At 38.1% G+C, this 20,506-nt stretch overlaps 1 protein-coding gene across 1 annotated transcript in view; it reads right to left on the bottom strand.

The window, feature by feature from the left end:
- The window catches only part of mpp7b (MAGUK p55 scaffold protein 7b), a 39,171-nt gene extending 20,800 nt beyond the window's left edge, over positions 1–18,371 (bottom strand). Inside the window, exons 1-10 of the mRNA XM_057333556.1 lie at positions 18,321–18,371; positions 17,578–17,694; positions 15,720–15,797; positions 13,840–13,920; positions 12,179–12,319; positions 8,780–8,861; positions 4,652–4,737; positions 4,417–4,491; positions 4,127–4,323; positions 3,650–3,714 (exon numbers count right to left, since the gene is read on the bottom strand). Of these exons, the coding sequence (XP_057189539.1) occupies positions 3,650–3,714; positions 4,127–4,323; positions 4,417–4,491; positions 4,652–4,737; positions 8,780–8,861; positions 12,179–12,319; positions 13,840–13,920; positions 15,720–15,797; positions 17,578–17,694; positions 18,321–18,371 (973 nt within the window). The remainder of the gene's footprint in view (positions 1–3,649; positions 3,715–4,126; positions 4,324–4,416; positions 4,492–4,651; positions 4,738–8,779; positions 8,862–12,178; positions 12,320–13,839; positions 13,921–15,719; positions 15,798–17,577; positions 17,695–18,320) is intronic.
- Between the last annotated feature and the right edge of the window lie 2,135 nt (positions 18,372–20,506).

Raw genomic sequence — 20,506 nt, 5'->3', positions numbered from 1 at the left:
GCATATCTGTTGGTCGGGGAGTGAGGTTTACACACTGCACAGCTCTTCACTAGCTGGCCTCCGTTACACAGGCACTGGACTAAAAATACATTCAATCAGTCATCACTCCTAAAATGAATTCAACGGGTCATCTTTTTAATGCTATAAATTAGAGCCTCGTCTTAATCTCCTCACGTAAATGATTAGATTTCGATGGCTTTCGTTTCTTCCCAACCGCAGAAACCAGCACAGGCTCATCTATGCCGTCAAAATGATTCATTTTTGTGTTTGTTTGTTGAACACAAAGCACAAAGTAGATCAGGGAAACTAGGAGCCGACCGTATTCAGATCGCCGCCATTACTGTTTACAATGCGTGGAATGGTGTGATGTGATTGGTTGAGCGGATAGATCGTATTCTGCAGAGAAGTGAGACTGAAAAAAGGGAGAAAACATGACAGAATAACACGGCGGATATCGCATTTTGCGTAAATTTAAAAATAGACTTTTCAATACCGACCTGATACAATACTGATTTTGGCAGAAACTCGTTTTTTTTAAATGGCGTTTATCGCGTTTTGGAACCAAACTCTTCACTTGCCCTTATGTCTCTCAAATATAGTTTGACTTCTTTCCTGTTGAACACAAACATTTGGATTTGAACTTTGGTCTCCTTGTATCCTACATGAAAATGTTCCAGATTATGACAGAACTAGTACATTATAAAAAGAGATATCTTTGTCACATATGCTCTTGCTCAGTGGATCGAGACAGAACTGCCAGTGCCACTGGTGCCCCTTCAAAAAAGAAACGGTGCATGTGCTCTGTTTTTAGAGGTTTCTACAAATACACTGTTCTATCTGTCATAGAAAGAAGCAGCACTTAGATACAGCAAAACGCCAAGTACTTCATCAATCAATCCTACTGTATAATCAGTGAGGATGTGATGTTGTTTCTACGGCCTAAATTTGAAACATTACCGAACAGCCCGTTGCCTTAAAAACTCTAAACACCTCTCCTGAACTTCGCTCTTTCATTTGGTGGCTTTAGCATGTAAACAGTGAAATGATAGCAGGGCTTTGTGACAGCTGTACCGTAAAGAGAAAAGGGAAAGAAAAATGAAATGATTTTGGAAGAACCTGCTTTTATTTCTCAAAAGGGATGAAGTGAGCACCATAAATCCAAAGCTCACACAGTGTGTGTGGCCTGGACTCATGAAGCCACAGTGCAGTTGAAACCAGGGGGCAAGACATCGACATTCAGTCCAACTGCCCGTCATGCTGTGGCCAAGGTGGATTTTCAAAATAGTAATTGTGACCACGGTCTACTTGTTCTAACCATGTCCTCACCTGCGGTTCATTGTGGAATGGTGTGTTTCATGCTTTTTAGAGACAGTAAAATGCTGGTGGTGTTTCGAGTTTAACATTTGGCATCTTGGTGACCTTCCGCACGGACCCAAGCTCTGTGTGTGTGTTACGAGGAGACTGTAAAATTACCTCGTCCATCATTGCCATGTGATGACTCAGTCGCTTAGCAGCTGTCACTTTCCTCGTATCCGACCCACAGATGGAGCTTTTATAGGGAAAGCTGTCGCTTTGAACAGGCCTACAATGGCTTTACAAGATGAGATGATCGAAATGTTCCAAATCCATCTATTTCCATTTCCACCCCTCTTCAATTGTCAAAACAATTGATACTGTAGCATAACTTCACAAGGAACTTAAAGCGACAAGTATGTTACATTGAGAATTTGAGGTAGACATCATCACTTTGCCTGATGTAACAGATAAAAGCATATTGTCTAATAAAAGTCTCTGTAGGGTTCAGGTAAAATGTAATTTTTACTTTTGTGTAGCTTTCTTTTTTAAATACATTTCTAATATTCTTCTCTTTCTGAACCTGCAGAAGTATTATTATTACAGTTCCTGCACATACACACTGTAGTTTGACTTTTCTTAGACCATGCTTATATTTTTAGCAATGATAGACTGCATCTGCAATCTGTGGCTCGGTATGAACGTGTTCGCACGTAGTAAAACATTTTTTAATATGTCCAGCAGAGCCACTGTGAACTACAGCACTTCCTCAGAATTTATCAGGCCGTGTATTCAGCTCACGTCTCCAGGGAGCCGCTCCAGGAAGATGCCTGGCACCCTTACACACACTCTCATCGCTAACATTCACTGTAGTTATCACACCCGTGACATCACTCTCTAAGACAAGGAACATATGTTCTTTTCAGTATTCTTGTTATAAAAACCATAAAAATACATGGTTAAACTGGATGTACCACACATAAAAATGTTCCAGGCATTTTACGTCTCATATGGAACTTAGTAGTAATTTCTTTTTAAACAAGTGGTCAGTGACTGTAAATATTACATGAACTGTTTGATTTTCCGTTCATTTTCAGAGGTATTTTGAGACCAAACATTAGTGAATTATGAACTTTATTTTATGAACATGTAGGACTTTCTATTTTGAAGAATGTTGGTAACCAAACAACAACTACCCATTGACATCTATTGTATAGACACAAATCTAATGCACGTGAATGGATACCACCGTTGTTTGGTTATCAACATTGACTACGTTTACATGAGAATACCTCTTTGCTCCCATTTACATGTAAGTTTTATTAGTCTGATTATTTGTTATAAAACACAGCACAAACAATGATCTCAGATACAGTGGGTGTGTGTTACTGGCTATCGTTTTAATATATTCGTGTCAAATGCAAAACACTGTTATGTGGACGTATTTTATAGTTACTCGTCGCCATGATGAACATAGAAATATGATGGAAATGGGTTCCGCACCGGTGGTGTGTGCTGTCATCGCATTTGCGCAGTTTCTGTATGATGGTAAGGAGCAGAGACTGCTGACAGCAAGTTGTGTTGACGGTTAAACTTCAGACTGTCATGTTTACCATGAATTTGCGCTTAAGGTGCGTGACAGAAGCACATGCGCACCTTGATCAGAGCAGCATAAATGCGATTAAGGTGTTTACATGCCTTCATATTGCGATTAAAACCGGCGTACACCACATGTGTTACTTTGATTATGCTTACTGCGATTATGGGCTTAATCACATTATTTAAATCAAATGATTGCGTTTACATGAGGTAAAGTGTAATCGCAGTATTGCCAAAATCCTATTATAATCGCATTATGAGGGTGCATGTAAACGTAGTCACTCTTAACCTCCTACCAAAAAGGATTATTTTGTGTTATGCAGAAGAAAGTAAGTCATACAGGTTTGAAATGGCAAGATTGTGAGTAAATGATGACAGAATTTTCATTTTTGAGCAAACTATCCCTTTACCAAATGCAGTTAACACTACAATTCTAATTCACCACATTTCTAATATCAAAGTAATTGAGTCATCAAAAGGAGTTATATGATGTCACTTGTTCTTTGTTTCAAAGACCCCCTGTTGTTTATATGTCTATGTGGTATTTTAAATGTTCTGATTCAAACCATATGCAAATTCCTCAGTCAAGACCATTGGTCAATATTTTCTTCTTAAAAACTGAAATTTACCAAAGACAGTTTGAAAAACATGGTTTAAATTTACAATTTACATTTAGCCAAACTGTTGTATATGTCATTGTGATGATCAAAAATGATTTTTAAGGGATAAACCTATCATCGGGGTATACTGTTCTTACCTGTGAATGTTTCTAAGACACTGGGTAACTTGAACAGAGCTTCAGGTCTCTGTAAAGCCATTCTCCTGCAGAGAAGAGCACATCACCACACTAAAAACATCATAGTCAGCACTGTTATATTCCCCTTCAAAATTACACAGTTGTCTAATCAAAGTCAGATCACATTAAACAGAAAAGCTTTTCATCCCATCCTGTCACCAAGGATTGATTCGGGCCAGATACACAAGTAGCGAAAGAACAGCTTGATAGATTCCCATTCCTGATTTTGGATCTGATTCAGATTTTGATGAGATCGATTGCTTTACTTACAAGATTGAAAGCTTGACAAAGGGAGTGTCAGACTGTGTCCGCCATTGACTGTATCTAATTCAACATTAAGAATGTGATGACAGGATCTAAGCCTAACTCACAATTGTGAGCGGGAAAGATTTTGTTTCTTCTGTCTAGACTCCATAGTCTGATTATACATTTTCTTACCTCTCCTGAAGCTGTCTAGACGGAATCAGTCCAGCCCTGAGGTTTGCCTCACCCTGATGTTTGGCCTGCCACCAGGTGTCATCCTCTTGACTCACAATCTGTAACACATCTCCTCTCCTGAACTCCAGCCCGACGTCTTTGCACGGAATAGCAGGATCTGCTTTGGGATCGTAGTCAAAAAGTGCCCTCATGAAGATCTGCAAGAACGTATTTTGACCGAGTTTGGAATTAATTATGTGGTGCGTAAGATGCAATGCAGAAAACAATGTGATGTACACTGATAAATAGACCTTGGTGTTTTTGGTCGCCAATTCGTCTTTGGTGCCTGGAATGACTTTGAAGGTCACCGTTCTTTCTGACTGGGCCTGGAAGATGATTATGAGATACTGGTCCAATGTAATCTTACAAGGTACAGATTTAATAAAGCATTTAAACAGACACGATGCAGAACTGTTATCCTCAGGAAAACCATCAAAAACACGCACACAGACCAAAACATACAAGCACACACAAAAAGAGCCATACTAATATAGGAATAATCTCCTCTGGATTCCTGTCCTCCATTGGAACGCCATTAACTTCCTCGAGCTTGTCACCTTCATGAATTAGACCTGAAGCATTTAACAGTGAAACAAGGATAAGTCGAACAGCAACAATTCAGCTAAATGAATTGTATTTAACCTTGTAAAGCAACAGTTGCTCTAGTGTGATATTGCAATACAAAACTAATTTAGAGAAGCAATACAAACCTGCATGTCCTATGGTGTGACAGCAAAATTAAGCAAAACTAACAATGAAGATAGATTTATCTTATGTTATTTTATATTATAAATAAAAATAATAATATAAAATATACATTATTAACCATTTTGCCTGTCACACCATAGGACACATGTACGGTTTATTTGTCAACTACCCATTTGAATGCTTTTGAACAAGTGTAAGTGAACCAGAAGTCGCAATCAACTTCAGTAATTTGGCACATACACTATTTCATAGTGAAACAAATTATTGAATGAAGGAAATAGGATACATGCCTTGTTTTTTTCACTAAATATTTTTTTTTATTGACTTGAATGGATGAATGGTTCACCACACAGTAATGCGCAATAAAGTAAATAGAGTCAATTTTGATTCATGTGGACTATGGACTAAATCTTAAATTAATCATGCCGTCTTTCTGTTAAAATGAAATTATTTAAACAAAATGTTAGCCTCGTCACATTGGAAAAAAATGGATATAATGGATATAAATGTTATGGATATAAATGTTATGGTTACACTTTATTTTGATAGTCCACATTAGACATTATACTGACATATATAACATTGCATCTATGTCAACTAAGGGTGTGTTCACATATACCATGTTTGGTTCGATTAAAACAAACTCTGGTGCAATTGCTCTCTTTGAGCGGTTTATTTGTGTAAGTGTGAACGCTGCCACCCGAACCCTGTTGCGCACCAAACAAGTGGACCGAGACCCATCTTTTCAGCAGTCTCGGTCCACTTGTTAAAAGGAACTCTGGCACAGTTTGATTGAAATATGAAAGCAACACGGACCAAAGGCATCTAACCGAACCAAAAACAGGAAGTGAAACCAATATATGACCCGAAAATCAAGTGATTTGTTAACACAGGCATACACTGAGCATGTATAACCCATGCAGAACTGTACACACAGCATTGTTTTGGATGTCCAGTAAGTTCCATTATAAAATATAAATAATAAAAGCTGTGTAATCATGTTGCGACTTTACACGTAAGCTGTTAGGTTCGATATATTTAGGCCAGTCTGACGCTAAGCGAACCAGGACTAAATTATTTTTTTTATTTTTTGGTCCGGACCAAAAGAACCAAAAGAACCGAAATAGAAATATGAACGCACCCTAACTCTCATTAGAGTATTATTAGACTGTTAAGTTAAAGGCGGGGTGTCCAATTTCTCTTAGCCGTTGTTGATTTTCAAATCACCAAAACAGACATACCCCTACCCCCATCTTACGCTTTCGTCAGCGCTCGGCTTGACTAATGTTCGTCCTGTGCACTGTACACCTTACTGCTGATTGGCTACCAGGTTGTTTTGGTACTCGGCCCGACTTTGTCTAAACAAGCGTAATTCGGAAATCGGACACCCCGCCTTTAAAGTTGGGGTTGGTTGTAGGGTAAGGGTTAGTAGAATAAGTTGCAAAGTTACTTCAAGTTTTTTTTTAGGGACTTTCATAGTAGGTGTTAAGAACACATATTAGAGACACAGTATACTAATACTTTGCAGACTGTTCGTTGACAAGACGTTGCAAAGAAACGTACAATTTGTAAAATATCTAAAGTGGATTAACGCAATAAAGTGTTACCCTATCCACAAGTTTCCGGAGGGCGCTACTGTAAAAATGAAAGTGGGTAAAACTTCCGTTGAAGCAGCGGAAGTATACTGCACCTTGAATAACTTATTCTGATGACAGAAAATAAGACTGATTCATATTTTGAATGGTTGGTTTCATGTGGTAATCTATTAAAAAATAATTTCGAACCTGATGAGCAACACTTGCTGTTAGCGGCTGCACTTACAACCAGGCGAAGCTTATTTCGCGTCTTAAAAAAGAACGCTTCACACACAGATCTAAAGTTTAGACGGACTGCTCCTGTGAGGGACTGTACAGTTTTTAAAAGACGAACTTCAAAATGTGGACCGCTTATCTCAAGCAAATAGTAACGAACATCACTTAGACTGAATGTGCTCATAGTTTAAAAAGAGTTTGTTTTAAAAGGGAGTTCAAATAGATTCATGTAATCATCAAAACACTGTAGGTCTTCAATAAAACACGAGACAGTAAACTGGATTTACAAGGATTCTTTACTGTATTTTACCAACGCGTTGTCAAAAATCTGTTGGAATATATCAAATCATGTGGACTACATTTCTCATCTGATAAGCTTGATGTAAAATAGGTATTTCTTCCACTTATCGTCTTATAAACAAAACATAGAATGTTTAAAAATGTAAAAAGGCAGATTTTGCACGTGATCTTTAGTATAATGTTTATCAGATTAATGGCCAGCTGACTATACAGCAACTTAATAATACGTATTTACCACATCTTTAAATAGCACACAATCGACATCATATAATGAAATTGAAAACCCTCCATAATTTTCAAATTCCTCATTGGTTTACTGTCACAACAACTGAATCAATAAAATTGCTAAATATCCGCAGTCAAGTCTTAAAATCATCATCCCATTCCTCTATAAAGTAGTGGACAGAATGCTAATGTAGTTTATAAATGCCGTCAGTGTGTAAGTTCACATTCTGCTATAAACAAATGACTTGAAATACGGCAGCAATGCGTTTATTTATATTAAACCGGAAGTTTCTCCCATCTTTCCCGCAAAACGTCATGGGGCGTAGGAAACTTGTGGATAGATGTATGTGCATTTTTTGCAATTAACGGGATATTTCAGCCAAAAAGCGAAAGGGCTGTTGTTCCGGCAAAAGTTCCGGTGATGAAAGCAGCAGCGCAGCAAAACAAAACGAAGACAGCCAAACAAAACGAAAAATAGACGGATAACAGACGTTTAGACATTATCATTAATAAAGTTGTCAATATGGATATTTCTCTTAAACAAATGCATCGATTCGGGTCAGAAGGCCTTTATTATTATATAACCTCACGTAGCCGCGTGGTTTTTTGATAGATGGATTCACTTTTTGGAGCATCAAAATCTCATCCACAATTCACTCCCATTCTAAAGCTTGGAAGACCCAGGATTATTCTGAAAGAAGAAAGTCATATATAAATAGGATGCCGTGACGGTGAGTAAAACATGGGGAAATTTTGTTTTTTGGCTGAAAATCCCTTTAAGATGCACTTCAGGTGCTGCAATGCAGTGCTGGAATGATGTTGTACTGCCCCAGTATGCGTGCCAAATTGTAATCTGTTGAATCTGCCACTCCTTAGCACTTAGAACTGGCCTCTAACATGGGGAATTGGTACTAAGAGGGGCACAAAGTCTTTTGGCCGTGTATCATGCTGTTACCTGATTTGCATAACTGTTTTAGTGAAACAGATGCTACAATAATACAGACAGCATGTTCAAATAAACAGTTCTTTCAGCGGGCATAATTCATTCTGAGTAAATTCCCAACTGTATATTGTTTTAATATCTCTGGATATGAAACATGCTTCTGTTGACATGCACATTTTTAAGCAATGTGACCACAAAATGACAGCTGTACACATGATCATTTCCCCAGTTATTTTTATCGAAGTGACCTCCAGATGAATTGCAGGAGCCATTAAACACAGAGCAATGTGGGGTGAAGGATTCAAATTGAACAATAATGTTTTTTCAATGGCTCTTTGCAAACCCTTGGGATCCGCAAAAAACTGTCTTAATGTCAGGAACGAGTTTTAATCTTTTAAGTTGTTGAAATGACTATGAGTTTATAGATGACTATATATTATCATAAAAATCTTGATTTTATTATGTTTATTACATTAGGTTTTAATTTCTTTGAACTAAATAAACACTAACACACAGATGGTTTTCTGAAAGAACACTCTCTTTTTAACACTGTATAACAAACTTTTTAAAAGTGTTGGTCAAGGACACAATGGCCAACCTTTAAGAATGGATTGAAATGTTTCTTACCACTTAGATCAGCAGCTCCTCCTCTCATGATCCGAGCCACAACTATAGCTCCAGTTGACACATCTCTCTTCACAGTGGCTCCCTGGAATAGAGAAATGTTCGTAAAAAGTCTGTAAGCTGTCATTCACAAATACAAATAGCAAAATTCTAGAATTTCTTTCAAAGCAAATTGACTGTAAAGCTAAAATTCATCCATCTGAAGGGACCAATTAGAAACAAACAATTCCTGTCAGCCTTGTAAGTCGATTTGTGACTGCCAGAACAACTCCAAGCAGAAATCAGGACAGGACAGAGTATAATACAGGTGTCAATATCATAACAGGAATATTAAGTTATGCAGAGATCTGAAAAAGAAATGTTGCGTGAGACCGTGACGAACAAGTCAAACCTAATGAAGGAAATTCTATTCCCGAAAGCTCAAATTAAGACAAGAAAGCTTTTGTTGAATCACACAGCTTGTTGACATTAAATGTCAAACATCTGATAAATGTCTTTTAGTGTGTGAAGGAACAAATCAGCAGCCAGGTTTATTGGATCCAAATCCACATAATGTTTGACCTTGATGAATTAGATACACATTTGTTCATGATCTCATGTTACACCATTTCTTACTTGGACAGAATCATTTGTGTTTTATTCACGTAACAAAACTTTTTGCTCAATTTAGGTGCCTCAGCCCGCCGGGTGTCCAATACACCCACCCTCCAAAACAACTGAATAGCTTGCTTAGGTCCTAAAAAAACCTTTATTGAACTTTAGAGGCCACCCGCCGCATCTTCAAGTCTGTGGAGTACACAAAGAGGTATAAATGAAATACTAGTCAGAGAGCACTAAATGAGGAGTTAGGAGGCCCTGCTTGCTTAACCACGAAATAAGACGAAATGGCCTGTAGTCTCTAATCACAGGGCTCAGGCCCCCTATCAAAAACACAATGATCTCCGGCTTGTGGAGAACTTTCTTGTTTCTTATGAGCGGAACTGTTTTTCAAAGAGAATGGAGAAACCATGGTCCTGTGTTTATAGCTCTCTGCCCATGGTGCGGTGAAACAGATGGGTTCTGCTCCAAGTCTGTTCAACGATAGAACAATAAGGTTTAGGGTTCATGCAATCTCCTCATCAGTAAGGTAACCCTCATCTGCCAGTCCCATAGAGTTCACATGAATTCACAGATCTTGCATTTGCAACAGAAGGGCCATTAAAACCACAATCACAGGACCATCTGCAATAGCAGAGATGTTGCTAGTTCCTAGCTTTTATTCACACCACTGAAACGATAAAAGCAAATATCGTCGTACATGATTAGGACAGACAGACAAAACAGGCAAAACTTGTTGATTTCTTTTTGTGACACTCTGGATCCATGTAAGAGTTCCCACACTGCTTGAGATCTTGACTCTTCTGTGACTTACAACATGTGCGAGTCAGTCTCTGACAAATAGCATAAACCTCTTGAATAATTCATCATAGACTACTCCAATCCAATCACAATCATGGCAGACAACTGATGGAAAAAACATTCAGTCCAGTGAGCAGATGGCACGGAGGGACTCTTCGTCACGGGCGTACCTAAAAATGATGATACACTTTCCGTTCGTTCTCTGGAATTCATAAAGCTCCATTCAAACGGCTGCCTGGTTCAGCGTTACTTACCAGATGTTATAGACGAAAAGAATCATAATGGGGGAAAAGAATTTTACAAGCTATGCATTATGATTTGGATGGCTGCCACGTTACAGAACGAGAAGGAGAACCAACAATAAAAAGATAAGCCTTGTTTGAGAGGGTTCGTTCTGAAGTCGTGCATTTTATTTGACGAGCGCAGTACAATGTTTCCTATTTGTTTTCAAAGCGTCACATCTAAGTTATACAAATGTAAGTGCAGATGGTTTTGTTCAGTGATGGAAAATATGATTCTGGAGGTAGAACGGAGGGCAAGACTGATCCAGGTTACGCTTTGATACTCTTTAGTATTATAATCCAAATCTTTACTCTAAATATGCGTGCCTTAATAGTGCTCTGGTGATTATAATCAAAAACAATTTGAAGTTTTCCAAATCAATTTCAGTGCCATGACCTTACAGGGATAGTTCACCCAAAAATAAACATTCTGTCATCATTTACTCACTCTCATATCTTTCCAAACTCATATGACTTTCTTTCTTAGGGTTAGACAATTAAGAAAATGTTAAGTAAAATGTTGCTCTTTTGCACTCGGCTCTTTCACTTGGTTGTGTCATTCCAAACCCATGTCACAGGTTGTTTACGCTACTCTTTTCCAAACAATAAAAGGGAAAAGTGACCAGAGGCAATAAACCTCCAAATGACCAAACACAACACAATAGCAATCCATATGACTCTTGTGCTGTAAGTTTCCAAATCCACAGCTTTGTGTAAGGAAAACATTTTTATTTCTTTCTATTTACTGACAGTCTTCTCTGCTGAAGTGCTCAAATCTCCTTTACTTACATTTCAGTTTGCTGCACACAAAGGTGTGTACATGGCTTTAGATAACTTCACAGTAAGTAATGGACTACTGCTATTGGGCATTAATTTCATTCAATCTTTCATTTTAATCTGAACATGAAAAATAACACTGTTTATGAAGTTAAAACATGATTGGTCACTCAAACAATAATCTTACAGTTTTGTATTCTGTGTTTTATAAATTATCATTATGTAAAGATATCTCATAGTTTATTTAAAAAAAAATCATGAAATATGGATATACAAGGTTTCAGAAGGAAAGCAGCGATATATAATTTAGTCTTAACGATGTTTGTTTAACATTTCAATTCATTTCTAAATGTTCTGATGGCTGTACATTTGTTTCAGTTTTTAAAGGGGTTCTGTTTAGTCTTTATTATGTTTATGATGTGCTAAACAATAGATGTTCATGTTTCGATTTTCAAAAAATGCTTTATATATTACATATTTCACCTGTGTTTTACACCGTCATCTCGATGCTCAGAAAACAGGTTGTTGAGTTTCTGGTTCTGTGAAGTCCCTCCTTCCGAAACACTCTGATTGGTCAAACTGAGTCAGTATTTTGTGATAGAGGGTGTGTTGAGATGTCCCGCCCATTACCCTATCCGTGTTCCGGGGGCAGAGGGTCAATGTAAATTTTGGAATTTGTGATGTCACTAACCGAGGAAAAAGTTTGTCGTAGTCTATAAAAAGTGATTTTTGTTAAAGAAAATATCTTCCTTTTCTGTGAACGTTGAGCGTTACGACTCGGCAGATGTTGTTTAAGCTCAAACAGCTAAACTACTCACTAATTAAATTTAAAGAAATTCCATCAGACCTCCCCTTTAACATTATGGTTTATGCGAAACACACATGCAGATACACACACAAATTGGATCAGGAAGTGTTCCTGACAGTATGTTAACGAGGGACTCACCAGAGGCTCCTGGTTTTTAATCATACAGATGATCCTGAATGAATCTTCCTCATCCTCTTTGTGATCATGCAATGGAGGCAGAGGAGGCAACTGAGGGTCATAGTCTTTCTGGGCCACCGTGTCATGGACTGAGAGAAGACCCTGAAGAGAATAATGAAGCACAGGTGTGATATGCTCTTGTGTAAAATGAAAACTGTCTCCCACCTATTACAGTATGACTTTAAAAATATTGATTTGAGTTATATTTACATGAGATAAGAGACAGTCGAGCTATTTAGTTGAGTTAGCTATTTGTAATTTTGATTTTAGTAATCTCTTTCACTGTGCTATAAACATAAAACACTAACTAGTCTTGCAACTGAAACCTTCTTCAAATGGATTGTCAATCTGGAGGAAACAGAGAATTATGTGCCAAGCCAGGCCCACCGCATTCTCCAGGAATGGAGCGTACCTATGGGTCCATCGTGTGAGATGTTTGGCAACATCTTCATTCGATAAAACCGAATGGTGACTATACACCATAAAAGTAGTCAATTTGTGGTATATATACGTTCTAAAGCTATAAAATAGAAGACAGAAACTTTACTTTAAAGAGAAAAAATGATGTCCGCATTTATTCTTCCTCGTATCATTTAAAAGTTGTATATTTCTTCTGTAAACACAAAATAGGATATTTAAAAAAATGTCTCAGTGCCAATGTTTTTTTGGTTACGAGCTTCCTTCAAAATATCTTCTTCTGTGTATTGTCGAGGAAAGAAAGTCAAAGAAATATAGGTTTTGGGACACGAGTGTTTTAGGACATGAGCGTGAGTAAATGGTGAGATTTCATCGTTTGGGTGAACTATCCCTTTAAGACTATCCCTTAAAGAATATCGTTCAAATATAACATGAAACTTGCTACATAAGAAATTGCTTGGACGTATGGTAAATTGAACAGTTTTTGTTGTTCAAAGTCCATGAAAATAGCAGAACTCCATGATCGACCAATCACAATCAAGCAATACAGGCAGCCATGCACAGTAATAATAAAGAAAGGTTCGTCTCATATAAACGTACAGAGAGAGTATTCATAAGGCTGTTGATGTGTCTTCTATCTTGGCTTGATAAAGATGAATATCACCTCACTCAGGAACTTCAGTGTTGCCTCATAAAATGTGAGAGCCAATCATAAAATGTGAGAGCCAAACAAACGATCCAAGAGCCAACATAATATTAATCTATCAGAAATAAAGCTGTCAAAGCCCTCATCAGTAAAACTCCTGAACTCCATAAACCTAATGCGTGGGTCTGGTTTTTAACAGGCCTAAAAGTCTATTTTCTTTTGTCCGTTTCTTGTCAAGATGACGCTCATAGTCAGACAGAGAGAGAGATTCATTTCTAGATTTTGTCAACTGTATATGATTATGTTTTGATCAATTGTGCCAACAAAAGAATACGCATGTCTACAGCAGACGTCCTGCTTAGAGAAAAGAAAGAAACACGCATCATTTGGATTCATTTTCCACCAAATACTACTCATGTGTCTTTTATCTAGCGACAAAAGCCCACCATCAAAGCAGGAATTCATTCATCTGCTTCTACTTTCAGTCACTCAGAGATAGTCACGCTCCCTTGTGTATTATCCTCTCAGATGTTGACTCGGGCGTACATTCTCTTCTCACCTGTACGTGAGGTCTGGAGAGCAGGTCCAACAGCTCTGATGTCTCTCGGCTGGCGACCTCACCATGGAGCTCCTCTGCCAACTGCAACAAAAGGCAAATCTTTTCATGGCAAAAAACATTCAGTATTCGCAACTTAATAATGATACTATATGTAATAACAGCGTCTCTTTGAACCACTGACCATTCTGTTCGCTTACTTTATGCTCCAGGTATCATGAACTGACTTGGTGCCAGTTTGCTTTGGCAATGCTCTGGAGTCTGGTTCAATCTATCCAAACACACTTGACAATATTATGCGAGTGTTTGTGCAGCAGGTCAAAAAGCCACAGAACCTAGAGCCCTGGAGAAATTGCTGTTTCTGTTGTGGCTCAGCCAAACAGCGACCAGCTAGACTGAATGTGGTTGTGAATGACACTGGACCTGACATTAAACATACATTAATTTTCCAAAACTGAAATTTTACACCAAGCTGCGACGTAAGGAAAATGCTTTTAATGGCTTAATGCTTAGAAATGTCCTCCTCGGTTTTAGGCAAAGGGAAGATGGAAAGTGATATCACTATAAACCTCCTCTTTGCTTTAATGAAATACGGCATATAAAGACACAGGCTGGAGATAATCTTCTGATTCAGGCGTCTCTGCAGAACTGAGCTGATACAGACAGGGCTAATGGCTTTTGCAAGATGTGCATGGTAGTGTTGAAGTTTTTATAATATATTTTCGAAAAATGCTTAAGAGAAATAATAGCAATGAGAGCAGTTAAGAGATTTCAATCTAAGCGATGATGTCAAATAAAGTCTTTGTGGAGAATTCACCTGAGAATGATTTGCACAAACTGTCTGTGTGCTATCACTTGATTTACCAAAAAATCATTTATAGTTTCTACTTCTATGAATGGTAGAAAATGTAAACAAATGATTTTAAAGAAATGAATGCATTGCCCGAAGGAAACAGCACTGACTTTTTTCAAATTTTTTGAATTCAATTGAGATTTTACGCCACAGATTACCCATAAATCATGGAAACTGCCACTTATCTAAATGAGCAATTCCAGTGTTATGGATGTGACATTTTCAGTCAAACCTAGAATATAAATTCTCAGAGAATGTACAATTATATTGAACAATCTGTTAATATTTTACTAAACCCCTGATGAGAGACATCAGAAAAAAATCAGTCTAAGCAATTCATGCGTTGTGGATGTGATGAAAAAGGACACGTTTTTGAGAGACAACACACTTAAGTTACTGCATACTTAAAATGTGCAAACCAGAAGCAATAATATCCAACAACTGGAGAAGGGATCTTCATATACCACAAAATGTGTAGTTATTTTAATTTTCATGTGCCCATTTATGAGTATGAATATGGACAGATATTAATGTGACAGTTCCGTTATGGACGTGACTATTCACTTACCTGGAAAACCATGCTTTAAAAGCTTTAAGACTTCAAAATTGACATCTGACCTATTAGTAAGGTGAAAAGCTTTGGTAAAAATTTGATTTTTTTATCTTATGTTTGACATTTGCATGGAATTGCCTAAATGTATCTACACAAATTCATACTTGTGCAGAAAATATTACACATTTCATTGTTCATTTTTGATTTATGTGCACAGCAGACCGAAGCTGCCAGTCCAGCTGCTTCCTTCAAATGCATAATTTCTAGAATTTGTGAAACCGTCCACATACTACTTCACATTCAAATAAAGCTTTGTGTGCGGGGGTGGGGGCTTCTCACATTTCACTGTTGGACCCCCAAGATTTGCGGTACTCCACTGCTTGCAACTGAAACCTCTCTCAGGTCCACTGAGCATTATCCTATCATTCTGGTCTGGAGAAACACAAACACCAAAAGACACCCCAGAAGAGAACTTACATCCTGAAGCAGGCCCTCTGTGCTCTCCAGCAGTGGAGTGGGCTGCTGGTCCCTGTACTTCTGCAGCCTGTCATAGACCTGTGAAGAGAGGAGAAGTGGCATTAAGCTGCAGCTAGATGTAATGTGGCCCACCCTGTTCACCCCTGAAATTTGTCTGGTAGCAAATTCCTATGTATTATTATGTTCCTATGTATTATCTGAGTAATATATCACACACAGTGTCACCAGAGCTGATGATCGGATGAGCAGATAAGCCAGAGGTCTGTGCTAAATCATATAAAGTTACAAAATAAAGACGTTCAAACTAAACCTCCAGATCTTTAAGCAGAGAACATTGGCAAAGGCCATCTGTCTATCCACTGGCTGGACTTTATGTGTTGCAGAGGCAATGGGAAAACTATTAGAATATTAGCCAAGGAAGATGTAATCATATTTATGGCCCTCACACAGCCAACAGTCCTCATAAACATGAACATGTTTCATAACAACTGTACAACAATGTTCATTTTTTTAAAGATGATATCACACGTCAAAACCAGACACATGTAGACCTGTAAGATTGGGGCTATATTCTCTGCTGAGACCGGATCTACAAAACTATATAAAATTCTTCTGAGCACTGAACGTAAATTTCCACAAAAAAAGGTCATTGCAATAATCTGCTCAAAGTATGAAAAAACCCCTAAAAATATAACAATAATTGATATGAGAAAAAAATCATATGCTAAATTTACTTCAGGTTCTTACGGTTGTTCTCTTGTAAAGTTTCTCTGTGTTTGTAATGGCAGTATAATTGCTTATTTTCCGAAAGAAAGAGCTCTTATTTTCTTCTACAGTCACATGGCAGTGCCTTGGAAAAAGCAAAAGATTCTCTTCTTGCGCACTTACTTTAATCCTTTAGTTGCATGTTTGCGTTTGGCACCAAGATGGACTCTGAAATTAGTTGGAACATACCGTGCGGTGAGAATTGGTATATCAATCTAAGATTTGTCAGACTCATGCTGAAATGTTTCACTCATAAATAATTTCATAGCCTGCCTCTTGTGAGACACTTTGACGTAACAAACACTTTTTTAGAGGTGGTCCATCAGCAGGTGTGTGTATTTCATGACCGCATGAAAGTGCATTCTCTGGGAAAGCTCCACGTGTTGCAGGTACAGAGTATGTAGTGTTCATTGTGGGAATGGCATTGTGGGAAAGGTGTGCCCTGCTTGCATTCAAAGTACTTTCTGTATCAATGCTTTCGAACAATTTTCAGAGACGTCCTGTAGTTTCTCTAAGTAATGCCAGATTGAATGGAAAATCTGATCCTGTCTTAGCATTCAAAGACCAACTTGCAGCAAGGTCACTACACGTGTCTCATCAAACAGAGCGGCCAGAAGTCCAGCTGAGCTCTGTTTGGGCTTTTATCACAGTCTCCTCTTCCCCTTCGACCTCTTCTCCCTCCCTGCTTGCCACCCCCACCCTACCACCCTCATTCAGCATTGCAGACAGCATGTGCTGGATTCATTAGACCTGTCTGCCAGCGAATGATGATGCTGGGTGTGCGCTAGCTTCAGTGTTTGGGAAGCTTTCAACAGATTTCATCATGAAGAACTGCCAGAGTAAGCTTGAGTGAGTGAATAAATGAAAGAGTGAGAGAGAGCGAGTGAATGAATAAGTGGATGCATAAATGAGTGAATGAATGAGTCAGTCAGTCAGTCTGTAAATGTTTGAGTGAGTGAGATCTTGCTGTGGTCAAGCCAGTGGACAACATGAACCTGATAATTTAGCCCAGTTCAAGAAGCACTGACAAAGTCGGGTCAGTAATGTGGGCTAACACCAACTCATTCATGTGGCTGCTAAAATAAACTCTGACCTTAATAAGCAGATGCAGAGTATTGCCCATGAGCATGTCCTGTAGAAAAGTACTGTCCTCTGAGGTGTCCATGTTAGACTCCAACTTATACAGCAAACAGGTCAGCAGCCGACACACCTGAGGAAGACCAGTGTTATATTCTGTTCAAACAATCAACTAAACCAGGAATCAGATAAATAAGTCCACACACATATTATGAATTTTGATTCCCAGATATTGCACTGTAGGATGGTCATGATTTGTCTCTCAAATAGATTCTAGTATCACCCTCTACTGGCAATAAGTACAACCCATGCAATAGGTTGTTTGCAATTACGTGTTTTTTTTATGCGCGAGGCGCGGCTGGAGGGCAGCAAGTGAATTTCCTCCTTAGGAATTCACTATTACAAACTCAAAGTAGGCTACCTATATGTTTAACGACCTGAACAACGACCTGACAACGACCAGGTAAGCCCAAATTTCTGTCAAACCTTACTTATAATAAACACCAGCTGCTGTTAAAAGTACGAGCCCTTATTAAATAGATAAAGTGAAAAATCTCGCATTAAGCGTTGCTTCCCCATAGAAGTCCATTATAAGGAAACAGCTTAACCTACCAAAACAACAACCACGGAAAACCAAACTAAATACATTTGTTTATCACTGATATCAAACATAAACATGATAACAGAAAAGCTTTATGTTCTCACCCAGCTAACACAGTACGTTCTGACAACGTCGCCAGTTCGTCTTCATTTGGTCACCGTGACATTACTTTGTGAACACGTTCTGAGGATGTCTTGGCAACGTTCCATTTCTTAGAATTTTTGCTTACATTCCAGAAACGTCCTAGCGACAACCTCAAATAACGTTGTGAATTGATCCTGTTGAGAACGTTGTAGCGACGTGATGTACTGGTCTTCAGATAACTTGGACACTGGTCATTTGTGACCCTGGGTCACAAAACCAGTCTTAAATGCTATGTTTAAAATTAATTAATAAATATGAATTATCAACTCATTTAATAATTATATGACTGTGTTATGAATTATACTCAATAAATGCAAATATACACTACAAAAAACACTTAGCAGCAAAAGATTTTCCCTCTAACATCTTAATTATCACTTTAAACTTTTTTAATGTGGAGCGAGAGATACGGGGGTGGCCTCACTGCGTCAGATATATGTCCCTTTCTCACAGCTGATTGGTCCAGTTTTGGTTTGCGATCTCTAACCCAGAATAAAACCTGCTCCGGAGCAGGATAGCCGTAGCCTAAGTTACCATGGCGACGAAACCCGCTCAAAACCAATCCACCTCCTTGAGCCCGAAAACTCTTTGAGTATGCTCAAACTAAACGTGAACTTACCTGGGTAAAAACCCAAACCAGCTTCGTGATACACGCCACCGGTGTTCGCTTCACGAGGTTTAACGTAGCCCTACCTAAACAACGACCAGGTGAGGTCAAATTTACTGCTCAAGAACCTTGTCATGAACACTAGCTGCAAAGATCGAGTCCTGATTAAACGGATAAAGTGATAAATCTCGCGTTAAGCATTTCTCCCCATAAAAGTCCATTATAATGAAACTGCTTAACGTACCGAAACAACGACCACGTAAAAACAAATTTCTATTAAACCTTAATTGTAAATAAACACTAGCTAAGTTACTGTTAAAAGAACAATCCCTTATTCCAGGGATAAGAATTCTCGCGTTAAGCTTGTTCTTCATTAAAGAAACCAGAAACCACGTATATGGCTCAAGGCAGCGACAAACTGCCCAGCTAACACAGTACGTTGTGACGACGTACCTGGACCGGACCATATTCGTTGCCACGACGTACCGTAATAACGTTCCAGCGACGTAACTTTGTGATTCCCATATTCGTCATGACGACGTAACATTGGACCTTGTTGGGACATGGTGATTACCTCCTGAAGACATAGCTGGAACGTACCATATTCGTCGCAGCGACGTACCAAATAACGTTTCTGGGATGTGACAAGCACGTCCTAACGACCAAACAGTCACGTTGTTAAAATCTTTTAATTTAATTTAATTTAAACAATTATCATCCCTCAAATGGATTATTCAATTAATTTGTGATTTAATCTGTGCATTAAAGATGAAATGTTATGCATAATTGGAGTAATTCTCTATTCAAACATGTATAAAGCACAGTATATAACGATTATAAAACTCAACACATCACAATCAGATATTTTATTTATACTGTATAGCCGACTACATGACATAAATAATCAAAGACTTCCACACAATATAGAGGATTTAAAGCAGATATTTATTGACAGAGATGAATAAACATTATGTTTAGGCTTAACATTATATTCTTGTTTTACCACATAAGTTTAGCAGGTTGTCCGTTTTTAGAAACAACAATCAAAAGCTTCTTTAGTCACACTCACGAACATCAGGGTCCGTTCATTTAAACGCGCCAAATCGATCGAAAATCACTAAAATATGTGTTTACTCTCACATCTGTAAGGTATGAAGTAAAGAAAGAATATTAATAAACCGCTAAAGTAAAATCAGGCTGCAGGTAAAAAGAAATGACCGTTAACGTTTAAATGATGAGATCGCGCGGATCTTTGCAGAACAAAGAAGGCGCGTGCTTGCCATAGCACGCACAAAATAAATAGTTGTAATTGTGGTATCGAATTAAACTCCAGTTTAATAGCTGTCAGAAGTCAGATTAATAGCATTCGTCTTGACATTATAACAGATTTTACTCTGATCATACATTTTCCATACAATAACATAATAAACAGAAATGACCAGATTCATTAATCAAATGTGACCCTGGACAACAAAACCAGTTTTATGGGTCAATTTTTCGAAATTGAGATTTTACATAATCTGAAAGCTGAATAAATAAACTTTCTATAGATATATGAGTTGTTAAAATAGGACAATATCTGGCTGAGATACA

This window comes from Triplophysa rosa, linkage group LG5 (assembly GCF_024868665.1).
Source record: "Triplophysa rosa linkage group LG5, Trosa_1v2, whole genome shotgun sequence".
Lineage (NCBI taxonomy): Eukaryota > Metazoa > Chordata > Actinopteri > Cypriniformes > Nemacheilidae > Triplophysa > Triplophysa rosa.
The sequence above is the reverse complement of the archived record's forward strand: the minus strand, read 5'-3'. Positions and strand labels throughout refer to the sequence as shown.